We start from the raw sequence: 25,534 nt of genomic DNA on the forward strand, positions 1-25,534 counted from the left end.
TATACTTTAGCCACATTAGGCAATTCCGTAAATTTTATTTAAGGAAATAATAAAGTACATTAATGATGAATTTATTGTTAGTTTAATAAAAAACTTATTATATAATTAGATGGACCAACATATTTCTCTAATGATTCTAAGAATCATTATAGTGATGACATGTGGCTACAAAAAAAAGTTGTAATGCTTCTCAAATAATATATTGGGGATTATGGAGTGTCTTCACCAACACTACTAATAAACAAGAAACAGAAGTCATCCTATCTCAGCAGAATTATGTCAAACTCCAATCACACTCGTGTTGTATCCATGTCACATGCGCTTGCTGCCTCATTTGAACATCTGAAACAGACTATTTTTTTTCTTGAACAACATGATAATGGGGCCGTTAGTTTAACCGTCTGTCATCTCCATCCAGATGATCCATTTATATGATCTATTCAGATGATCCATTCAGATTTTTGAGACTGTTTGTTTGTCCATCGAGATGGTTCATCTAGATGAATCATCTAAATGAATTTTATGTTTGTTTCTTTCATTTCCATTCAAATGAGTTCAGTAAACAAATTACCAAGATACCCTTGTCTTGATTTAATCATATGTTAAAAATTATTACAATAATAACTTCTAATACACAAAAAAATTGATAAACATGTATTTGAAAAAAAACTTTAGAGTTTCAAACTAAAAGAGTATTAATAATAAACCGACTGTAACTTCGGTTTTGGCGAAAAACAAATTTTTTCGGTTTTGGCGAAAAACGAATTTTTTCGGTTTTGACGAAAAACACGATTTTTTTATTTTGACGGGAAAACGAGATTTTTCGATTTTGGCAGGAAAATACAATTTTTGGTTTTGGGGAGAAAATGTATTTTTGCGGTTTTGGCGGAAAAACGAGATTTTTCGGTTTAAGCGGGAAAACGCGTTTTCGGTTTTTCCGGGAAAACGAAAAACGAGATTTTTTTGGTTTTGGTGAGAAAATACAATTTTTGGTTTTTGCGAGAAAACATGTTTTGTGGTTTTGGTGGGAAAACACGTTTTTGCGGTTTTGACGGGAAAACGAGATTTTTGGTTTTTGCGGGAAAACAAGTTTTTAGGTTTTTGCGGGAAAACAAGATTTTTCGGTTTTGGCAAGAAAACGACAATTTTCGGTTTTGGCAGGAAAACATGTTTTCCGATTTTGGCGGGAAAACGTGTTTTTGCGTTTTTGGCGTGAAAACACGTTTTTGTAGTTTTAGCATGAAAACGCGTTTTTCGGGTTTCGCGGAAAATGTGTTTTGGCGGGAAAATATGTTTTTTGCGGTTTTCACGAGAATCAGTTTTGGCGGGAAATACATTTTGATGAGAAAACACATTTTTCGGTTTTGGCAGGAAAACACGTTCCGGCGGGAAAACATGTTTTTGTGTTTTGGCGGAAAATGTGTTTTGGGGTTTTGGCGTGAAAATGTGTTTTTGTGATTTTGGCATGAAAACACGTTTTTGCAATTTTGTGCAGAAATGCAGTTTTAGGGTTTTGGCATGAAAAATTTAATTTTAGGTTTTCGCAGGAAAATGCGTTTTTGTGGTTTTGTCGGTTTTCGTGTGTGACAAAATGATATTATTTTTATGTTTGTAATTTGTGAATTACATCAGGGACATAATAGATATTATACCATATTAAATGAAATATCTCCATTCAAATGGTCTCCAAATTGGATCAACTGAATGAACTTTAAAATTAAACTTAAATTTCCGAAAGTCATCCGGATGATAAGTTACACTTTTAATGCCTAAACGAATAAAACTCTCCATCCATATGGAGAAACGAACGGGCCAAATGTGACAAATAATGTCTTCCAAAATCACATACATGTCAAGAAAAACACGAGTCTTTTACTCATCCAGCATACTGTTAGTTTTTAGCTTTGAATACATGAGAAAGATGGAAAAAACAGGAGGACATTTGAGGATTTGCGTAATAAACCAAAGGAAGAATAAAACTTGAAGTCTCTCTCAAGCACGTCTTTTACTGAGACGCCATGAGTTGGGCTCGTGATAACGATCATACAAAGGCTCTATGCGTTCCTGGCGCTTACGCTTGCTCATATGGGTTGGATCAGCCACTTTGAAAAACCTTGGAGCTAGCTCAACAAGCCACTTCGGGTCAATCACGGTCACCTCTCGCATGTACTCCTTGGTCGTCATCACAAGATCGTGATATATCACCCAATCTGGTTGTCTCTGGAACAATGCACTGCTCGGGTGTATGTAAACCGGTTGATTCTCCACTAGCGTCCTGTAACCTTCCTGAGGATCTTTTCTTGCTCCATGGAAGAAGAATCCTGCTGTGATCGCTTTCCTTATCTTCGTGAAGTTCTTTCCCGCACTCACCACTTCTAGTTTATATCTGTAAACATCAAAATCACACGTTTAGAAACTGGAATTGTAACATACTAGCAAACTTAAGTTCGATGCTAGTTTAGGTTAGTTTATCAAAATCACACTTTAGAAGACTCGACTTGTCAACCACTAGCAAACTTAAGGTCGATTCTAGTTTAGGTCAGTTACTTAATCAAACCCAGACGCTAAGAGACTGGACTTGTCAAACACTTATAAACTTAAGGTCAATGCTACTATAGCTTAGTTACTTATTCAAAATCAGACTTCAAGAGACTCGGCTTGTCACACACTAACAAACTTAAGGTCAATGCTAGTTTAGGTTGATTATCACACTTAAGAACTTAAGACCAATGCTAGTTTAGTTTAGTTTAGTTACTTAGTAATAATCAGACATTAAGAGACTCGACTTGTCACACACTAACAAAATTAAGGCCAATTTGGTTTAGTTACTTACTTGTCCATAATGCTGAGAAGCTGTTTCCTCACGTCTTGAGCACGTCGTAGTGATCTTGACTGTATGAAGTTCTCAAAACACCATGGACCTGAGAAGTTCTTAGCTTTCCAAGCTTCATATACAGCTAGCAATGTCAAGTGGTCACCTTCAGGCTGGAAAAACTTTGCCCTCTTCTGGTCTGCTTGAGCTTGCTTCTCCCTCGGTCTATAAAATATGTTTCCCGTCTGGATCATAGCAATCATCGTCAAAATCTCATCGCTGCACCCAAGATCCACACTCGCCAGCAACATTTTAGATAGCGGTGGTTCAAGAGGAAACTCAGCCATTTTTCTACCAAGCTTTGTCAACAGTCCTTCCTCATCCAAAGCTCCCAGGCTGTACAACTGTTCCATAGCAGAGATCAACGCCTGCGGTTGGGGTGGATCCATGAAATCAAACGACAACAGGTCATTAATACCCATTGCTTTCATGGTCAGGGTTGTCATTCCAAGGTTAATCCTCTGGATTTCAGGGATTGATGTAGGAGGCATCTCATTACGGTATGCGCTCTCTGTGTAGAGACGGTAACATTTCCCTGGACCAGTACGGCCAGCGCGTCCAGCCCTCTGCTTCGCCGATGCCTGTGAGATTGGAGTTATGACAAGCGATTCTAGTCCTTGCTTTGGATTATACACGTTCTGCTTTGCAAACCCAGGATCAACAACATAATAAATTCCATCTATTGTCAAAGACGCTTCTGCAATATTTGTAGCTACAACCACTTTCCGGGTACCAGGAGGAGGAGGATCAAATATTCTAGACTGCATTTCACTAGGGAGGGCACTGTAAACAGGAAGTATGATGAGTTCAGGAACGTTTTTACCCAGATTTTTCATCCTCTCGTACAGAGACTGGCATGCAGAATCGATTTCTTCCTGACCCGTCAAGAAGAGAAGAATGTCACCCTCTGGCTCAGTCAAGTGAATCTGAAGAACTGTGATCAGAGCTGCATCCAGGTAATCGCTTTCTGGCTGTTTGGTATACAGAATCTCTACAGGGAAGGTTCTTCCAGGAATTGTAAAGATGTTGCAGTTGAAGAAATACCCAGAGAATTTCTCTGCATCCAATGTGGCGGATGTGACAATCAGACGAAGGTCAAGCCTGCGTTTCAACAGCTTCTTTAGAAGACCAAACAACACATCAGTGTGAATTGTCCGCTCATGAGCTTCATCAAGCATTATAACAGAGCACTGAGAGAGGGTTTCATCTATCAGAATCTCCCTTAGAAGCATACCATCAGTCATGTACTTGATCACCGTATCTGGTCCAGTACAATCCTCAAACCGAATTGCATATCCTACTTCCTCTCCCAAACGACAACCAAACTCCTCAGCTACTCTCTTTGCAACAGACATTGCTGCAACCCTACGAGGCTGAGTACACCCAATCTTTCCTTTCGTTGTGTAACCTGCTTCTGCAAGATACTGAGTAACTTGTGTCGTCTTCCCTGACCCAGTCTCACCAATGACCACCAAAACTTGGTTGTCGTGCACAGCCTGTATCAGCTCCTTCTTCAGCTTGTATATAGGAAGGCTCTCCCTTTGCTCCTGGATAGAAAGCTTTGATCTTTGTCCAAAAGTTGGAGTTTTACCGAAAGCATCCTTCTTCCACTCAGGCATGTCATAAGCAGATAACCCGACACCTCTAAGCTCCTGAGCAAGATGCCTTTCACCAGTTTCAGGCATAGGGTCTTCCCAAGGACGATTCAGATCCTTGGGGATGGAGTCAAGCATTGTTCTCTGCTGCTGTTCCCTCATTTCTCTCCTCTCCTTGGTGAGCGCAGACTGAAGCGCAGCAGCACGACTCAAGGAACCTTCTGGATTTTTGAAGATCTTAACAGGAGACATGTCAACAGAGTACCTGGTCTGCCCTTGTAAAAAAGCAGGTTCTTCTTCATTCATCTCAATCTCAAGCTCTTCTTCAGCACCTTCCTCCTGATAAAGCATCCCATCTCCATCCTCATCGTAATCAGGAAACTCACTCGCTTTCAAGGCACCAGCAGCAATGAGCTGTTTCGCTTCCCATCTCTCAGGGGAACTCATCTTCTTCAATGGCCTACGTGAAGGCGCGACATTACTCTCCTCAACAATCCGAATCCCTGAAATCCCAGTCTTGGTGACTTGCCCATCCTTTGTTCTATACGACGGATTACTCCTCCCTAAATCATCATCATCTGACGGCTTCTTCAGCGGGATCAAGTCTCTCCCCGTGTTCTGATCAACGTCCTTCATGGAAAGACTGTACTTGCCACCCTCTTTAATGGATACTACTTTGACGTAAACTTCCATATCCCGCTTCACCACACTCTCAGCCCTATCAACCCTTCTAGTAGCCATCTGCGAAACATGGACCAAACCTTCTTTCCCTCTAAACCTATCAAACTGAACAAAGCAGCCAGAGTCCATCACCCTAGTCACTCTTCCTTTGTATACCTGATACAGCTCAGGCTCATTCGCACCAGTGTACTCATCCTGCACACCACGATCTCTACGCCTATCACTTCTTCCCTCTCCTCCTTCATCATCGCCACGTGATCTCCCCCTATGCCTATCACCTCTTTCATCATCTCCACGGTCTCTTCCTCTATGCCTATCTCCTCTTCTATCATCATCACCACGGTCTCTTCCCCTATGCCTACCACTTCTTCTATCATCACCATCTTCATCTCCACGATTCCTATCTCTATGCCGATCCCTTCTATCATCTCGATCCCTATCCCTACCGGAACCTCTCCGATTCCGATCCTCCTCTCTCTGTCTCTCCTGAGCTTCCCTCTCAATCTCCTTCTCGAGCTCCTTGACCTTATCCTTAGTATCCCTAATCGCCAAGCCTTTGAATCTCCCTTTTTCTCCGCCATCTTCTTCCACATCGTCGGACTTGGGCTGCGGAGGGTAGATCCCGTGGATTACGGTTAACAGCGAGCGGACGAAATAGTCAGGAAGCTCTGCGCCGTCCTTCTTAAGCTTCTTGTCGAGTTCGTCGGAGGTCTCGGAGTTGCGGCCGAGATGGATGATATACTCGGCCAAATCCTTCGGCGCTTGACCTAGATGCGTCTCTAACTCGTTGCAAATGTTGGAGACGAGAGATAGATGGTTTAGCTTGTTCAACTCTTTCTTCTCCATGGCAGTATGAAACACAAGATGAATCGATTCGAAGAACAAGTTGGTATTTATCGATTTCTAGGGTTTCCTTTTTACTCAGTCTTTTTTTTCTTTTGGTTTCTTCTGTTTAATTAAATTAGCCGACTCTTCCCAAAACGCATAGTTTTAATTAAAAGGTGTTTCCTTTTTATGGTTTTGTTGTAATTGGGATTTATCCTACTTCTGCTTTACTTTACTTTTTTTTTTGTGGGTTCTATCTTTGTAAAGCCCAATAATTCCATGTTATTACTTGTATGAAAGTTTGATTTTGAAAGAAAGAAGAAACAATCTATACTATTAAAGCAGGATCTTATTGTCATAATTACCTTAGGGGCATGTTTCCTTCACTAACATTGCATGTTTCATTAAGGGCAATTAAGTAATATTAATAACAAATCTATATTGGGTCATTATTTTTGGATCCAGCCCAAATCATTTGGGCCTATTAAAAAATCAGATTCAATTCTCACCTTTTTTTTTCCTTTGGACCATTGAGTCCAAGTTCAAATAATTTTTTTCAACTATTCTTAATTATTATTTTTTTCTTTTCTTAATATAATTTAAGCATTCATAAAAATAATTGAATTTTTTTATTGAAAAGTATAAATCTTTATTAAAAGTATATAATTTTTTAATTAAAATATTAACCCCATAATAAAATTAATTTATCAGAGTTATACCAACTTAATTCATTAAAAAATAAAGTTTAATTTTTTTAACATAAATAGTCATTTAAAATGAAATACGATAAATAAAGATAAAATTTTTAAGTCTTTTATAAAATAAAATACAAATGTATGAAAATGTGACATTTACTAAATATTTGTCAATTGAAAAAAAAAACAAAAATAAACCCGCGCTTTCAAAGCGCGGGTCAAAATCTAGTTTACAGTTAATGGACTTGCACATATTTTATAAGAAGATTTCTATAATTTTTTGGCAAAAAAAACTATACATATTTTATTTATAATTCAAATATTTTTATTATGATATGGAACATTTGTTTACAAATTATTTGGGTCAAATATTTGTTTGCAATTATGTTGATCTACAAGAAGTACACAATCATGATTTATCGAGGCAGTTGAAAAACATTTTTTTGCTGTAAACAGTGCCGGCTCAACAGGGAGGACGAAAAGTGCAGTTGTCTGGGATCCGCCCTAAAATCCAATAAATTCAATAGCAAAAAAGGTCCATATTTTTTTTTTCTTTTAGAGTAAGGGTCCATACTCTTAAGATTAATTAATTATAAGGTGTAAAATTACTTTTGACCAAAGGCCTAATGCAATGCTAACCCTGCCCCGCTGTAAATTCAAAAATTTGGATTCAAACTCTAATTATGTGGGATGTCTGTTTTTTAGATTCTAACATTTGATTTGGTCCACTGTATGATTAAACAACTAAATACTACTTCATGTATATAATAATCTTATAAAACCGAAATCTACTTATTTTTTTTCAAATAAATGAAGTCGTCGAGTAGTTTGTTTATCATGTTTTTTGTGCAAACCTTAATTTCATTCAATTAAGTTCAGTTTGTTGGTTCCTTCTTCTCCAATCGAAACCAATGGAACATGAAGATGATTTGAAGAACAACGCTTGTTTCTAGATAATTCGATTTCTAGGGTTTTCTTTTGACTTTGCTATTTTTTTTTGTTTCTTCGCTCTGAAAGGAACTAATCGGCCGACTCTTTCGAAACACTGCATTTTGTGGACATTTTCTTGTATGGACGTTTTTCTGGTTGAAACTAGGAAGATGCAAATTATTTTTGTTTTTGCTTCTTTTTTCCTTTTGGGGTTTAGTATTTGCAAACCCAATAACATTATATTATGACTTCTCTACATATGAAAGTTTGATTTTGAAAAAAAAAACAATTTATAGTTAATGGGTGTTTATAAATCTTGTAATTGTAGTAATACTAGAGGGTTGTCTTTGTTTTGCGTAGGAGTTTATCTTCATTATGTATTTTGATTTTTAATTTGAAGATTTCAGTTTCATACTATCTATAATATTATTTTTGAATTGAATTTGCTGATTTGCTGATTTGTCGTATTCTCCATAATTTTAGGCTTATTCATATTTTATGCTTAATTATTAATCATAATAAATAATTTTAGAATTTAGCTGATAATTTATTATTATCTTTAGAATAATAAAAATTATAACAATAATATTATAGTGAAATCAATATTATATTTATTTTAGTATATTAAAATGTTATATATATATATATTATATTTGGTTTAGTAATATTAAACCGACTCAATTTTAATATATAGATAATTTTAAGATAAATTTACCAGGACAATCAAAATCAATCATTGTGATAATTTTTGAAAAATTTGGCAAAACTTTTATAAATATTTATATTGTTCTTTGCAAAATTATTTTTTTGCTCTCGCGTTAAAAGTTAGAACGTTTAAAGTCTTTATTATCTTTAATAAATAATTAGATTATATTTGTTAATATATAAATTATCCATAAATTAAAAACGAATTTCATAACTTAATATTCATCATTATCTAAAAAGTAACTATATTATGTAATCCAAAAATATTTTGCATCATAATATTTTTGATAGACCATGGATTTTACCTATTATTAGCCATGATATATAAGTGTTTTAAGGTATATTTACTACGATATAAAGTCTATTTAAAGTAATTACAGGTTCAGATACTTACTTGGAGAAAATGATGTATTTGGAGCAATTTAGAGACTTTTTGAGAGCTTTGCTGGAAACAGAGAGAGAGTCGATTATTTGTCAGAATATCAACCGACGATCACCATCAACAATCGGTCGATGAATGACTCGTATAATCGATCGACGGTGAAGCCACCCGCGAATTAATGACAAAATTAGAAGATTGCAAGTTTCACAAATGTCCAATAATTACATTTTAAGTCTCTGGCCGCCTGTTAGGCTATTTGTTAGGATTTTGTATTATTTTAGAGGCAGACTTGTCTAGAGACTTTTTTAGACTTAGTTTGGAGAGAAGCAAGAAACCACCATTGGAGGGAGAGAGCTTAGGATTGGAGAGATAGATCTGAACTACAAAACAGAGAAGATCTTGAACTCCTTTGCTTTCATTTACTTTATTGCTTACTCTTTATTATTCATTTATTTAAGTATTATTCAGACCATCATAACCATGTGCTTTATGAATATGTCCGAGTAGTCTTACTGTTAGATTTAGGGTTCTCAATAGGTTGATAAATGTATTACTGACTTAAACTGTTGCTAGGGTGTTTAAAAGTATAGTTCTTTCTTCTAGTTGCTCTTAAAACTAAGTTTAGGATTGATCACCATTCAAACTTAGATCTTAGTATTAATTGAGAACAAGCCATCGCTTGACTCAATACCTGAAAATAACTAGCATGATCTAACTGACAAGATACACACGAGAGTTGGTCTAGTAAGTTAGAGAATATAAATCAAACATGTCCGTAAAGCTTTCTGGAAAAAACATCAATCGATGCAACGATAGTTCTGTCAATCGATATTTTAAAAGGTGTATCGATCGATATTCTTTACGAATCATCGATCGACATTTTCTCGCGATTAACAAACGAGAGTTGAAATCCGAGATCCAGATTAGATAATCTAATTGATTATATCTTAGTTTAAATTCAAGAACAATTAATATCAATAAACCCCTAAAAACCCAAATTAAGTTATTTACTTACCATACATGTACCTGAATCTAGCTATTCACCCAACTGTTAACAACCTCAAATCAAACCAATCGAGCAATTACCTTGCTCACCAATTCATTTACTGCTTTAAAACCTATTAACCTATTAATCTAACCTTATTTCAAAGACTAAAAATCTATTGTGTAATCCTAGAGTCTCCGTGGATTCGATCCCTGAATACTACATCTGAACCTCTTATTTGAGAGAGTAATCCACTCCTTAGGGTAATTTGAGTGATATCAATTTTTAAAGTATATATAAATCCATGTATATAGTTTGATGTATACATTCACCAAGTTTATTTTACGTAATAAAATCTATTTTCTTGAAATAATTTTTTGTATCGTATATAATTTTTTAATATTTAATTAATTATTAAATATTTCAAAATTATGCAAATAATTTATTCTATTGATTTTAATTGATAATATATCTATTTAAAAAAAAAATTGTGAAGCCTGCGAGTGCGAACAAAACACCTAGTAGTATTACGTATGACCAGTTCTTTTTGTAGTTGCATTCTTTTTTTATCTCTTTTCACTAATTTGTTAATTGAAAAATAAATCAGTTTTAGTTTTGCTATACTTAACTAAATTTTCTAATATAAATGTAGAGATGATTTAAATGAGTCTATATGATGTTTTTATTATTGAAATGTAGACACTTTAATTTATTTATTTTATTTAAGTTATTTAATTTTACCTTTTTTTTTTTTGCTAAACTGTGAATATCATAAAATGAAAAGTTTAGGGTTACAAAAACCTAATTAGTGCTACCTTGGCAAAAAAAGAATAAAAAACAAGGTATACACATGAGTTTAGATTAGAAAGACTAGGTCATCTAATCCAAAGTTGCATAGAAGGAATGAATTTTCTCTTATGTCTTCTCACACTGATTGGTCTTCTCACACTGATTGTGTTGCAGATGTTCCTGTCGATTCTGCTGAATGTTGTATGTGTTGGCCAGAATCCTGTGAGATGACTGCTGACCTCCGTTGCCTCCAGATGTTATAGAGATGCACTGCTGAGTTCCGTTGCCTCCAGATGTTGGCATACCAACGTCGAGTTGGCCCAGTGGTAAAAGGGTTGCGGCTGTAACTTCCGCCACCCGGGTTCGATTCGCGCTGGAAGGGACTATTTACAATGCTTGGGTTCCCGACAAAGAGGTGAAAACACCTTTTTTTTACACCAAAAAAAAAAGTTGGGCATAATTTCATTTCTTTTCTTATGTTTTTTTCTTGGCTGATTTTATATTCCACTTTTTCTTCGAACAGTGTAAGTATATACATTTGATTTACGTACCAATACTGTATGATTGAGATTTATTTATCTTAGTTGATATTTTCATTTTATTTTTAATTATTTGGATACCATATCCTTAGCTCTCTTGTTTATAGTTTTTGTCATGTCGAGTTTGGTTTCTACAACATAATATCAACCAAACATATGTTTATCTAACACACAGTTGAAACCGAAATCAACATAATTAAATTACTAAACTGGATTCACGAAAGATTCCAAGTGATAGAATATATTTCAAAGAAAATAAAACCCAATGGAGAGATTATTGATCTGAGAAATCTAATCAAGCTTCTGTGACAAGCAAACAGAATGTCATAAGAGAAGATAGTGTCACCTAACTTTTAATAACATGAAGAAGGCATCGTATAAGTTCATTTCAGATATTTTATGGAAAAAAAACATTGTGAAAAAAAAATAAAAAATTATACCACGTTCAAAATAGAAAAAGCTAAGAAGTGTCACCTAATTCTCTTCTTTAACTACATCCAAAGAACAAAAATTCCCTCCTTTTTCTACTTTAGAAGTGGGTATTTGCGAGGTCCAGAAGCCCAACTAAACGAGCTTCTCTCTCTCTACTGTTTACTCAACGCTCCACAAGAACCACACAAATTCATAACGCTTATGCTAACACAAAGAAGCATCCAAACTCAATCCTCTCACCTCCACCTCACGTTCCCCGGCGCCACCACCACTACTAACTCTCTCTCTAGTCTCCTGAAATCAAATTCCATCATGCAACACCATTTTCTTCATTATCAACATCACCAACATATTCTTCACCATCCTTGGCCCATATCCCATCTCTGTAGATTCCCATCTCTCTACCTTCTCCTCATCTTCTCCTCTTGACTCTAATACATCTAACTCCCTCTTCTTCCCAGACATGACTCTCCCTTATGGTTTCTCTTCGGTTAGGAACCACTCGCTTATGCTTAAGACTTCTCACCTCTGCGTACCTAGATCAGCTATCGGTTGTTTCTCTCCCAAGGAATCTCCTTTCTTCAAGAAGAACAGTGCCATATTCCTTTCTCCTCAGAAACACACTAAACTCGTCTGCCCTTTAGCTAGCTTCTCTTCTTATGCTGAGGGAGATGAGCAACACCATGGCGATCAACAGATACAGAATTCTCACGACTCTTCCACCAATTCGAACGAATCAGATGGTAAAGATAATCCGGAAGCTACTGGCGACTTCTCTGGAATGGCTAATGCCTTTAACATCTCGTCCAAAACAGCCAGGGCAATCACCATAGTCATCGCCTTCTCCACTCTCTCTTTACCACTCTTCATGAAATCCCTGGGACAAGGACTCGCTCTCAAGACCAAGATTCTCTCCTACGCGACACTACTCTTCGGTTTCTACATGGCGTGGAACATCGGAGCTAATGATGTGGCCAATGCCATGGGGACTTCTGTTGGATCCGGAGCCCTAACAATCCGGCAAGCTGTGATCACGGCTGCAGTTCTTGAATTCTCAGGTGCCCTCTTGATGGGAACTCACGTGACTAGCACGATGCAGAAAGGGATTCTCATGGCTAATGTGTTCCAAGGGAAAGATATGTTGCTCTTCGCTGGTCTTCTCTCTTCCTTGGCTGCAGCTGGAACTTGGTTGCAGGTTCCCATCTTCCTCACTAGTTTCAATAAATAGATTTAGTAAAGTTAGTACCTTTAAGTATGGCAATGACAAATGATACAAGTACAGAACCTAATCGCAGTGCATGAAAAACATTTATGCTTCTTCAAAACGATACAAGTAGAGAACCTAATGGTGAAAACGATTGTGTAATATTGTGAATTTTTCACAGGTGGCTTCTTACTATGGATGGCCAGTATCAACAACTCACTGTATCGTCGGGTCAATGGTTGGGTTTGGACTGGTATACGGTGGAGCGGGTGCCGTATTCTGGAGTTCTTTAGCTAAAGTGGCTTCATCTTGGGTGATCTCTCCTGTAATGGGAGCTCTAGTCTCCTTTCTAGTCTACAAATGCATCAGGAGAGTAAGTAAACCAAATCAATCTTTCTACTTACTTAAGTCAAGCTCATGCTTTCTATTACCTTTAGCAAACTCTTCTTTTGCTCCTATGCAGTTTGTTTACAGCGCACCAAACCCAGGTCAAGCCGCCGCCGCCGCAGCCCCCGTCGCCGTGTTCGTAGGCATAGCAAGCATTTCCTCAGCCGCATTCCCTCTAAGCAAGACCTTCCCCATAGCTCTATCACAAGCCTTAGCCTGCGGAGCAGCAGGAGCCATAATCTTCGACAGAATCATCCGCAACAAGCTCGGCCACCTCCTAGCGAAAACCAAACCACTCGACACGGCCCAAACCCAGCCCAAAGACATAGGCTTCCTCTCCGAGATCGCAGGCCCAACAGGCACGCAGCTGAAGATAGTCTACGGAGTCTTCGGCTACATGCAAGTCCTCTCCGCCTGCTTCATGTCCTTCGCCCACGGAGGCAACGACGTCTCCAACGCGATCGGCCCCTTAGCCGCGGCGTTGAGCATCCTCCAACGAGGAGCAGGCGCCGGAGGAGGAGGAGAGATCGTGATCCCGATCGACGTGCTCGCGTGGGGAGGGTTCGGGATCGTCGCGGGGCTCACGATGTGGGGGTACAGAGTGATCGCGACGATCGGGAAGAAGATCACCGAGCTTACGCCGACGAGGGGGTTCGCGGCGGAGTTCGCTGCGGCGACGGTTGTTCTGTTCGCGTCGAAGTTGGGGCTTCCGATATCAGCGACGCATACGCTGGTTGGGGCGGTGATGGGGGTTGGGTTCGCGAGGGGGCTTAATAGCGTGAGGGCGGAGACGGTGAAGGAGATCGTGGCTTCGTGGCTTGTTACGATTCCTGTGGGGGCTACGCTCGCTGTGGTCTATACTTGGGTTTTCACCAAAATCTTATCTTTTGTGTTGTGAGACTGAATGAAGGGCATGAGAGTGGTCTTCATCTTCTTCTATGTTGTTGGCTTTGATTGATTCGAATTCTAAAACCTTATATGTGGAGATTGTTCCCTCCTTGTGATTCTGATGTTTTCACCAATCGGTGAAGTCTCAATGTATCGGTAAGGTTATGGGCATTTATAATTGGGTCCGAGAATAACTAAACCTGAATCGAGAATTTCAAATATGTATCGCTTCAAAATGTATTTCCGGTTTAAAGTATTACATGAATTCAATCTAATCTGAGACGGACATTACACATTTGAAAACTTTTAAAACTCAAATTTTGGAAATATTTAAAGAAAATCCAAAAAGTTAGCATAAAATTCTAAATTAATATTCAAAATAAATATCTAAATTTTTATTTTATTTTTATTCTAAGGCACCACTAAATAAAGTTCAATTCAAAAAATTTAAATTTTTTATGTAATTTGAACGGACAAGTCTAAATGTCTTTTACGATAGAATTGTTAACCGGAGGAGAAGACTTTGATGATGAAACACAGCAGAATTTCTATATCCCAGCGTGGCTGATGGTTTGAAGATCCTTCCGGTGGTATGCACTTTCTAAAAATGCGATTTAGTGTTCAAGTTTCACATTTCATTTAGATTTGTGTTTAGTTTTAGGCTGAGGATACAAAAAGTAATTGCCGAAGGAGGATGATCTCAGTTCGGAATGCGCCTTTTGGTGATGATACTATGGTGCATAGACTAAATTCAGAACTTTTGGAGACCATTAGGTTGGATTTAACTTAGAACCCGTTGTGTTCTATTGACATTTTTCGCGAGGTCGAATTAGGGGTTTAAGAAACGGTTCAGTCCAGATTCTGGAATGAATTCGTTTTTACTGTGGTGGAAAATACAGTATCATATATGGTTAGGTAGTGTACGATCTTTTTAAATATCTTTAGGTGATATTAGATCTTCTAATTGTATATGGGGTTAAAATTTTGTGGATGTTGTAATCTTGTATTCCATATCTGGTTAGTATAGAGCTGAAGTTGAGAAAAAAATGATCAAAAGATTCAACTATTCAAGCTTTCTTGCTCTGTTTCGTCTCTCGTCGTCCTGGTAAAATCGAGTTAAAGTGGGTGTCGTTTAATTTATACTAAACTGACTTGGTGTTTGTTTCCCCATCGGAGAAACGTAAGTCACATATGTCATGTTGTTTTCGTGAGACGCGCGCATCTCTTACTTTTCGTACACGCGTCCTCTAGGAAAATCGACACGACTTCCGACTTAAATGACTAAAATACCCTCACACGCATCGTCTGCTCAGCGATCTCAAATTAAAAATCCGAGGGTACTGTAGTCAAATGAGTAACACTCACCACGAATTAGAGATATCTCCCGACCAAAGCTATCTCTTTGCTTCTCTGGTTCTGCTTCTTCCTCATTTTCATTAGTGTTTTCATGGCGGCGGTCATCGGAAACGTGGCGCTGTTACTCGACGTTAACTCTCATCGTACGGTGATCACTGATCGGAGAATTCGATTAGCGGTTGTTGACGTCGTTCTGAATCTACCGAAGAGAGACTCACACAACAGTTACGTTTCTTCTCACTACGCGGCTCTCTCCTCCAACAAGCCTCTTGAATCGGAAGGAGAGGCTCGAGTTCGCCGGGGATTGAAGCGCGGAAAGGCGAATTCCAGGGCTAACGCCGTGGATTACGACGAGGCGGGATCCAGCGACGAGGGTGACGGAAAGGAGAGCGACGACGAAGAAGAGAAAGCGTACGATGTTGAGAAGGAGATGAAGAGGAGAGCTAAGGAGTTGCAGGATATGAAGGAGCTTGAGAGGAAAGCAGAGGAGTTGCAGTATAAGATTGATGAAGAAGGTGGTGATGATGATTCTGAGGAGAAGAAGAGGATGAGGGTTAAGAGAGAGCTCGAAAAGGTGCGTTCTTTTAGGGTTATGTTACTTAATTAAATGTTGTTTGTTACTTGCTCATGAAGCTTTTAAGATTAGTTTAGTTGAGATGAGGTCATTGAAGAGATTGGTGAGAGCAGGTAGCTCAGGAGCAAGCGGAGAGGAGAGCAACTGCAGAGTTGATGTTTGAGTTGGGTCAAAAGGCTTATGGTAAAGGCATGTATGGACGAGCAATAGAGTTTCTTGAAGGAGCTCTTACCATTATCCCAAGGCCAACGCTCTTTGGTGGTGAGGTTGGTCGATAAAACACCATTTAGGTATTTTCCTCTTTTTTTTAATAAAAAATTATTAGCTAATGATTTGTTGATTGGCCAGATTCAAATTTGGTTAGCTATGGCATATGAGGCCAATAATCGCCACGCTGATTGCATTGATCTTTATCAGCAACTAGAGAAGAGACACCCGAGTCCTGGTATCCGTCGTCAAGCCTCTGAGCTTAGGTATATCTTGCAAGCTCCTAAGCTCAAGATCTCTCAGGAGGAGATGGTTACCATACCCATGATTGGTTCAAGCTACGACAGGTATTCATTTATGTTATGTGTCTTTTAGGCTCATGCGTATATCGACATCACTTGTAGTGGTCTTTGATATTATGTTGTACACAGCTATGCAGTGACATGGAGTGACAAGGAGAGGGACAAGGACAGGAGAATGAATGCATCGACTACGAATCAGCTCAACTCGAGTGAAGACTTTCTAGGAAAGCTCTTGGTTTGGCGACCGCCTGTCGGGATGGAGAAGAACAAAGTCTTTTGGCTTTCTTTGACATTGTGGTTCGGTTTAGTTGGAGCAGCACTTTTACTGCAAAGATAAGTGAAAGAGGAGGAATAAACTCTTTCTTCCCAGGCGTGGTACTGTTTCGTCTCTCTCTCTCTCTCTCACTTGTCTTGTAATTATATTTGAATATATGGATGTATAAACTTGCAAGTAGATGTAATCATATCTCATTGTAGATAAAAAGTGTTTGATGCCTGGAGCTATATCACTTTGTTCTGTATTACTATTGTAATTGTTTATTTAATGAATTAAAGAAGTTTGAAAACTCACGTCACGTGTCTTGAGACAAGCATCAGTTCACGAGTATGTGTATTGACTTCTGGTTCACGTAATGGAAGATAACATATACAATTAATTGTGGATTATTCATCGTACTAAATCGTATAGTATAAACTCGCCTCGTGTGGAGCCATGTCTTGTGCTAAATGAAAGAAAATTGATAATTTTATTGACGAGTTGTTTATAGATTTGTGTACTCACTGGTTCTTTACAATATTAAATGGTACATTGCCGTTGTGTATCATAGGAATGTACGAGACTAAAGTGGTAGAGTACGCTACAGAACAACATATCGATGCTTGTGGGTTGGTCAACATATTGGAGCCGGTTTATACTTGCTTCCAGTGCCATTACGTGGTCCATCGGAGTTGTATCGACTTACCCCAGCTAATTTTAAGTTTTCCTTAAGCAATATATCCCCTATGTATTATTTGTGAAACATTACAACTTTTTTTTTGTAGTCACGTGTCATCACTAAGATGATTTTTAGAATTATTAGAGAAATAGGTTGGTCCATCTAATTATATAATAAACTTTTTATTAAACTAATCATAAATTCATTATTAATGTCATTTATTATTTCTTTAAATAAAGATTACGGAATTGCCTAATGTGGGTAAAGTATATATGACAATTAATGATTTTGAATAATAAAGATCTGATAAAAAAATGTATCTTCTATCAAATTTGTTTAATTTAAAACTATTAAAATATTTTTTTAAAAAACACAATAACCATATTATAAAAATTTACATTTTTCTGTATATTTATATTTTGAATTTTAAAAAATGACTATAAATTACTAAAACAGTTACTAAAATTATTAATCCCACAATAAAATTTTTGTTATCAGTAATTTAAAGTTTTTACTATTAAAAATACACATGATAAAAAAACATATGAGTAGAAAGCATCATTTAAAAAAAATAAAATAGAAATTAATATTAAAAATATATTATGTATGTTAATATCATTTAAATTTAATTACATATCCTATCAATTTTTTTTAAAAAAATGTTTGGATTAATAAAATTGATTTATACGTTCGCACCAATTTAATTATATATGTAATAGTTACTGACTTTTAATTATTCAATATATATTTATTATTTCATAATATGTAAGAACATATAATACATAAAATAATTTATATATATAATGTTTATCCTTCTAGTATTATATTATAATGATTGAGTTTTTGCTCTCTGTTCAGTGCGCCACGTCATCGTTTTGTGGGTCCCACTTTTAAAAGTGTGAAAAAAGTGTCAAGCACATGGTTCGAATCCGGGTTATTGAGATATAAACATCAACGTTTATAAACTAAATGATACTTTGTACATTGATGGTCAAAACTAATATATATTTATGAAGGTCGGAAATCCTTGCTTCTTCGATTTTTTCTGTGGGCCGGCCTACAAGTGTATTATGAGTTTCATTTTTAAATGAGATTAATCACGTTATATGAAGAAAAAAAAACAATTATAGTTTTCTCATATTGTCAACTGTCTTTGTTTAATATGCGTTAGGGTTCTTTTCATCATTGTCTTAGACAAGTCTGAGTTACAGAGTTGCGCCGTGTGTCTGTTCGTAATCTATTTTTCACCGGCGAACTCTTCATCTCCCCATCTTAAATTGTTTGATCATAAATATTCATGATTTGTAGTCCTTCTATAAACCCTATATATATGATGCTCATCTTTGATGAACCCAATTTGCATCTCCACAAAACTCATTGATTCCTCTTAGCTTTAACCATCTTCTAGAAAATGTCTCTTTCTGCCTCTCCAGTTCCTCAAACCGGCGTCCCCGGCGTCCGTCACTCAACCTTCGAGTCTCTCCGTCTTGGTCGTAGTAGTCAGAGCATAGCCTCTAACCTCCTCGCTTATGGGATTCCCTGAATTTCAAGAAAGACAGTGAGTTTATGGGAATCACAGTTCTCTTCCTTGATGAAAATGAAAAGGTAATTTAATCTTTGATTTATCACATTTATTTAACATAATTGTTTTTAATTGATTTCCTGATTCTTTGTTGAATAATATTATTTGCAGATTCCGTGATTCATGGGTTTATTCCCGCCGGACGTGCTAATCATTGCATGTCATCTTTGAAAGACGGTTCCATTGTGAAAGTCGATCGTTTTGAGGTTGCTATGTGCTCAAGCATGTACAAGATAACTGATAATTCATTCCTCATTCGTTTCAACTCACCAACTATTAATGATGAAGTCATCACAGGTGCTCCTGAGATCAATCTCCAGTCATAACTAGACTGTTCGACAATTTCCAAGTGATTGCAAACACAAACCTATAACTCCTAGGTATATTATCATATTGTATCTGGGTTTATATTATGTTTTGATATCATAACTGATATTTAAACTTGCAGATGTGGTTGGACATATCCGTTCTGTCCAGGGCTCTGACTTACCAAAGAAACAACTCGAGTCCTTATCTGTCTCCTCATTGATCCGTAAGAAATAATCAACACACAATTCCCTTTATATTATTATCTATATTGTGCTAACATTAATAATCAAAAATATTTTCTATTTTGTGATCGTCTATTTATCTCCCTTACTCATCAAACTAATTTTACACAAACTTTTATTTTACAGTTTAAAAGAAACCACAACAACCCAAACAATCAAAACATCAAAAACTAGAATTCCAAAAAACAACGAATCATTAATGATTAGCTCTTTTTTTTGTCTAATCTTAGAAATAAACTTCAAAACAAATATACCAAACCAATCACCTCAACTAAAACTCAACGACATACATCAAGCCAGCTAAAAAAAATACAAACTACACGGCCAACTATTTAACAATTTACAAACTTACTTTCGCAACGAAGAAGACGAAGACGGCAACCAAAATCAGTGAATTTACCTAAACAAAAAAGCAGAGTAAATTACGAATTTTGATAAATACTACTAACAATAATTTTTGTTTACATATTACCCATCAAATAAAAGATAAACAAACACAGCTACACCAAGAGATACAAGAGACAATCCCGATAGACACAAAGGCAACAACAACATCTCCACATGCTCACTACTCTTGTCTTATAAAAATAGCTTACATGCCCAATGTCAACATGCCAATACTATTGTCTTCTTATGAGAAATGCATAATTTCGTTTAAAACTGATTAAAGCCCAAATACTCAGAACTGTCACTCATTTTATAGTTATTTCTACAAGTCTTCATGTATTTGTTTTAAAGGTCGGTAAGAGCAACAAGTTTAAAAATAAAATAAAAACATATAACAAACATAATAAGGATAATTAAAATTATTACTTAATATACACAACTAAACTGAAGAAAAAATATATAGAAACAAAAGGTATTCTCAACAACTTTAATATAATTTATGTACTCTCAACAGTACAAAAAACAAATTAAAAAGACAAACAAACAATAAGTCTCAGTGACACAACAAACAACACCACGAACTATATCAATCACATTATTAACACAATTTAGTCCCTTCATAAGTAGAGAACAATGCATAAACAGTTCATCATCACAACTCTAACCCTATAACAATAAAAAAAATTGAAAAACAACTCAAAACGCAAAATTCACAACCACAATAACCCTAGCAAATATTGAGATGAAACAAGAACTCTGTCCACAATGTCCCTAGTTATTATAAAATTTAGGGTGAAATGCCTTCAACTCTAAAATTAAGATACAAAGTGCTGTTGATCCAAACACAAATGGCGAGCTGAGTTTCTTTGATATGAGTACTAGTTTACGTACGTAATGTCTTTTTAGTTCGAGAGTTGCTCTATTTCCGATACTTCTCCTCCCCACTCTCTTATCCTGTCATCAGCCATTGCAGCCTACATAACAACACACATCGCGTTCAGCTAGAACATCGAAGAGTTTTATTTAGAAACAAAAGTAAAGACTTTTTTCAATGCTGTTGAGTTTTACCTCCTTGGCCCAATTTGTTTTGCAGATCATCCACGTCAAGACTATTGTCTGAACCACAGTTCCCGTTAACATCCCACACCAGATTCCCTGATACATCAAAGATTTTGCAACATTGGTCTTTTGAGTTCTGATTTCTGAACTTTTACGTTTTCAAAGGTTGTATAAATTAATATGATGATAGACGTGAACTTTGGGTATCATTTTTACCTTTACACCAAAGTCGAGCTTGTATCCTAACAATAGACCAAATGGGATTCCAAACAAGTAGTAGCAAGCGATGTTAACGTACGCCACCACTGCTTGCCATCCAGCTCCCACAGCCACCCCTGATTTTTCCATTTAATCATCATATTGCCATCGGATTTATTAAATAAGTTTCTCCCATGCCAACGACACAGCCCAGTGTAATTTATTAGATGTATATTTCCTTATATCTAACAATTAGAATATCGAACATATATATATTCACACAACAAGGATGTGATATTATAAGAAACTAACTAAAATTAACTGAAACAATAGAAAAACAAGCAATTACCAAAGAAAAATAAAAATAGAACAAAAGACAATGTTGGTTTGTTTAATAAACCCAAGCCTAAACAAAAAGTTTGTCTAAGCAAAATGTTTACCTAAACAAAACTATTAGTTCGGACATACTATTCACAAACCGTAACCGAAACTCCAAAACAAGAACCGCACCAAAAGACCAACGTCGTCCAAACTTAAATCCATTAGTAAAACTAGAAAAGAAAACTAAACTTATTAAGCTAAAAGATAAACTATGTATGATCTAAGGCTAAAATACGGAAATTGAATCAAAGCCCAAATGAACAAGTTTTTATTTTGAGATAGTTAGACGGATTACCTGATAAGACAGGTTGCACATTATTGATGACAATGGAGAGTGCAAGTATTGGTGTGAGTTCTTTAACCAGAATGATGACTTCTTCATCGCCCACAAATAACGATGGATACTGATTCCTAAAGATGAGTAGAACGGTCGATACAATGACTCCAATCAACGTCGATGTTATCACTGCTACTACTAGTGAGAACTTGGCTGTTCTTGGATGGTTTGCTCCTAATTCGTTTGACACTCTCACACTGCACTCGTTTGAGATCGTTTCAAATGTTTATATTCTTAAAAGTTATAGGCCAGAGAAGTTCAATGAAATTTTTATTTGTGCATGTGTGAAAGACACGTGGTTTTACCTGACGGCTGTGTTCATCCCAATTGCAACCATGGCGGTCCATCCCAAAATGTTCATGCTACAGTTTCAATTTATTTTAAAAATGATTAGATGCATAGATTCAAAGAATAGTCTTTTTTTACTATACAATATTTTTACGATCATATCAGATTATACGTATGCCGACAAAAAAAATAATGAGCAGAAGGACATATTCGACATCCGTTTTTAGTTTTCTTATTGGTCCTTTCACCTTTGGTGTGTATAGTACAATATGATAACAAAGTTATATATTTTATATAGTACAATATTTAAACTTTGAAGAAATGAAAAAGTTTAATAATTATCCAATCAAACTATTTAACTAGTAGGGTTTCACTGCCCAAGAAAGCAACGGCTAAAAGATAAACGTACACTTAAGTCTGCCATGCTGCATGGTCTATGCACGATGTATTAATTATAAATTTCCTAAAGAAGATCTTTGATTGATGATAACTTTTTAAAAGAAAGAAACTGAACATCAGTAGTGCGTAAATGACGTTCAGTGACTTTTAAACAAAAAAAAAATGACGTTGAGGTAACGTGTATAATAACAAATACTAAATAAATTTTAATATTTACCAGATGGAGAGTGCGGCTACTGAGACTTCAGCATTCTTCAAATATCCAGCAAATAATATGATTGCCATAAAATACCAAACCTCCAGACTTCAAAAGTAAAACAAAAAATCAATTAAATTAACGATCATTCGTAACAATATTAATCAAGGAGACAGGTTGGGTATAGACTCACCAGAGCATAACAGCAGAAGCCAAAGACAATCTAACGAAACCCCACAAGTTGTGAAAAGCTTCCCATGATAAACCAGACCAAGCTTCACCGCACGTGCCACTAAATATGTACACGAGCTGTGCCACGTCAATGAACCACCAGGAGCCATTAAGCACGACGGCTAGACCCGCCATGCCCCACTTGAGCTTCTCCATGACAAACCACGTGATGGGCACGTGGAGAGCCAGCGCAGCAGCGGAAATAGCGGCCATGACCATTATCTTGCTTTGTGATTGGAGGAACTTAGCGGTTGGGAAATTAACGGCGTAAGCGAAGATTTGAGGGATCATGTAGATGGAAAAAACTCCCGCGGCGCTAGAGATCGCCGGAGTTTGGCCGATGGAGGCGAGGATTGGGGCGGCGAAGATATAGAGGAGAGTGAGGATAAGAGCCGTCACGTTTAGGATCACCCATGATCGCTGCAGGTAAACGCCAAGCATAGATAATTTCCCCGCTCCAAACGCTTGCCCACATAGCGTTTCCAACGCACTTCCCATGCCAAGCTAATCACGTTCACAATCACACCCATACGTTATTACAAAAGAAAAGAAAAGTATATGAGTATTAAATGTGAACGTTTCGTTAAATACATAACTATTTACATTGATATACGACTGGTTGATTACAAAGTCTTTTTGTTGCAAATGTTAAGATGTTGATCATAAAATCAAATTTGTTTCCAAATGTGTAAAGGTGTTATATTTGTTTTGACTGGAAAATAATAGAAATAATTTTCATTTGTTTGCCTATAACCAAATCGGATGATAAATCGATCAACAAAAAAGTATGTTTTGTGTGGCAGGGGTGCATACTAGACGTCCTAACATAAACCTCGTATATTCATAAATAGTTGCTATTTGTTTACACCCACTGCAAATAAATATCTAAAAAGGTACTAAAAATCCTAAAACTAACTTATGCCTGGTTCGATTTATGCATTTGGATTAATGCCGATGATAAACAAAATTGAATCTTAAATTAAACATATGACCATATTAGTATATAACTGTTTAAATTAAATACTTGGCCTTTGAAAACAAAAATATACTGTGGTTGAAACTAATTTATATTGCGAGGACAATTTTACTCGGTTCGTAAATGAGACCATAAATAAATATACATAAACGGCCACTCACCTAAAAAGTCACTTTATGGTATTTATCGTAATTTCTTTATGCACTAATGTGAAAAAAATTTGAATATGTTTTTTCTGAAAGGAAGATTTTTTGAATATTGAAGAAAACAAATAAGTTTGTTATATTTTTATTAGTAAAATGCAAACATTTTCCACGTTTTGCAAACTCGCAAATGTTGTAAGGGGTGTGATGTAATTTACCATGATGCCAAAGGAGAATCCGGCGATAACAGAATTTTCCACAGAGACGGCGGCGAGAGCGATGGTGCTGACGTGACCGGCGAATACCTGAGTAACGGCGCCAAGAGAATATTGGTTAACGGACGTGAAAATGGCTGGACCGGCTAGGTACCATAGCTTTTTGGCCTCCACGTTAAACTCCTTGACGAATCCACCAATGGTTGTGATCCGAGGAATATCATTAGCGGGTGAGAAGGGAAGATGGGTCGTCGGGTCGGGGTTTTCCGCCGTAGAGAGAAGCGCCTCCGTTAGATTTTTGTCTTTTCCCATGTCGGATAGAGAGATAAGGAGAGATTAAAGGAGGCCAAAGTGAAGGACCAAAGAATGAGGATCTTGGGATTAATCATTCATGAATTATATAGAGAATTGGTGTTGTTTATTATATTGACAAAAAGTTGGCATATATATTACATATTCAAATGAAGAGAGAGTAACTATTTAGCAACTAGCTTTAATTTCAATTAATTAATTACCAAATGTGGGACAAATATTGTTGTGTAGTGGAATCATCTCTTATATATTAAAAAGTATGCATTATAACATTTTACCTATCGTGTCATCAATACGATGATTTTTAGAATTACTATATAATTAAGTTGGTCCGTCTAATCATATAATATATTTTTTATTAAAGTAATCATAAATTAATTATTAATGTATAAAAGGATAATTTTCTTCTTTTTCAAATAAAGACCACATAATTACCTAATATAATTAAAATATATTTTTCAGTTTACTGATTTCGAATAATAAAGATATGGTAACAATTTTTATATCAATCATCTTTTTGTTCAATTTTATCTTATTAAAATTAAATTAAATAATCATATTCACCATAAAATAAAATTTTAGATTTTTTCCCATATGTAGTATTTTGATTTTTTTTTAAAAAAATTAAATTACTAAAAAAATTTAAAGTATCACATTTAAAAATTTGTGACCAGTGGTTAAATTTTTGTTATAAAAAGATACAAATGATTATAAAACTACATGAATAAAAATTCTCATTTAGTAGATATTCATATTAAAAAATATATATATTTTAATACATTTTAAATTAAACTATATATCATATAAATTAAATATTTTAGTTCTTGAATTTGCATTAAAAAATATTGAGAAATTAATATTTTAATTTTGCTATTTGCATTGATTTTTAAATATTATTATAAATTACTAAAATTAATAAATGTCCACACTAAAACTTTTGCTTTCAGTAGTTTTAATTTTTTGTCATTAAAAATACAAATGATTGTAAAATCATAT

The 25,534-nt window shown here is 36.0% G+C and overlaps 4 protein-coding genes across 5 annotated transcripts; 2 read left to right on the forward strand and 2 right to left on the reverse strand.

Annotated features, from left to right (window-relative positions):
• Nucleotides 1-1,817: 1,817 nt before the first annotated feature.
• Nucleotides 1,818-6,110, reverse strand: LOC106305829 (probable pre-mRNA-splicing factor ATP-dependent RNA helicase). Its single transcript, XM_013742223.1, has 2 exons — nt 2,834-6,110; nt 1,818-2,386 (listed from the first exon to the last, which is right to left on the reverse strand). Exons 1-2 carry the CDS (start codon nt 5,992-5,994, stop codon nt 1,993-1,995), a joined length of 3,555 nt encoding a protein of 1,184 aa, XP_013597677.1. The 5' UTR covers nt 5,995-6,110; the 3' UTR covers nt 1,818-1,992.
• A 5,399-nt stretch (nt 6,111-11,509) lies between these two features.
• On the forward strand, nt 11,510-14,130 carry LOC106305788 (inorganic phosphate transporter 2-1, chloroplastic). Of its 2 annotated transcripts, XM_013742177.1 has the most exons (4): nt 11,510-11,815; nt 11,892-12,625; nt 12,816-13,007; nt 13,098-14,130. In XM_013742177.1, exons 1-4 carry the CDS (start codon nt 11,632-11,634, stop codon nt 13,917-13,919), a joined length of 1,932 nt encoding a protein of 643 aa, XP_013597631.1. In that variant the 5' UTR covers nt 11,510-11,631; the 3' UTR covers nt 13,920-14,130. The 2 variants fall into 2 exon arrangements, with proteins under 2 accessions (XP_013597631.1, XP_013597630.1); XM_013742176.1 differs by having other exon boundaries at nt 11,518-12,625.
• Nucleotides 14,131-15,299: 1,169 nt separating this feature from the next.
• LOC106305790 lies at nt 15,300-16,918 on the forward strand. Its single transcript, XM_013742179.1, has 4 exons — nt 15,300-15,839; nt 15,953-16,105; nt 16,188-16,393; nt 16,478-16,918. Exons 1-4 carry the CDS (start codon nt 15,357-15,359, stop codon nt 16,683-16,685), a joined length of 1,050 nt encoding a protein of 349 aa, XP_013597633.1. The 5' UTR covers nt 15,300-15,356; the 3' UTR covers nt 16,686-16,918.
• Nucleotides 16,919-20,517: 3,599 nt separating this feature from the next.
• On the reverse strand, nt 20,518-24,632 carry LOC106305789 (protein TRANSPARENT TESTA 12). Its single transcript, XM_013742178.1, has 8 exons — nt 24,230-24,632; nt 22,855-23,396; nt 22,683-22,769; nt 22,084-22,140; nt 21,737-21,975; nt 21,079-21,197; nt 20,872-20,958; nt 20,518-20,777 (listed from the first exon to the last, which is right to left on the reverse strand). The coding sequence occupies exons 1-8, from the start codon at nt 24,536-24,538 to the stop codon at nt 20,706-20,708; spliced, it is 1,512 nt and encodes a 503-aa protein (XP_013597632.1). The 5' UTR covers nt 24,539-24,632; the 3' UTR covers nt 20,518-20,705.
• Nucleotides 24,633-25,534: the final 902 nt, after the last annotated feature.

Source organism: Brassica oleracea, chromosome C7, assembly GCF_000695525.1.
Source record: "Brassica oleracea var. oleracea cultivar TO1000 chromosome C7, BOL, whole genome shotgun sequence".
NCBI lineage: Eukaryota > Viridiplantae > Streptophyta > Magnoliopsida > Brassicales > Brassicaceae > Brassica > Brassica oleracea.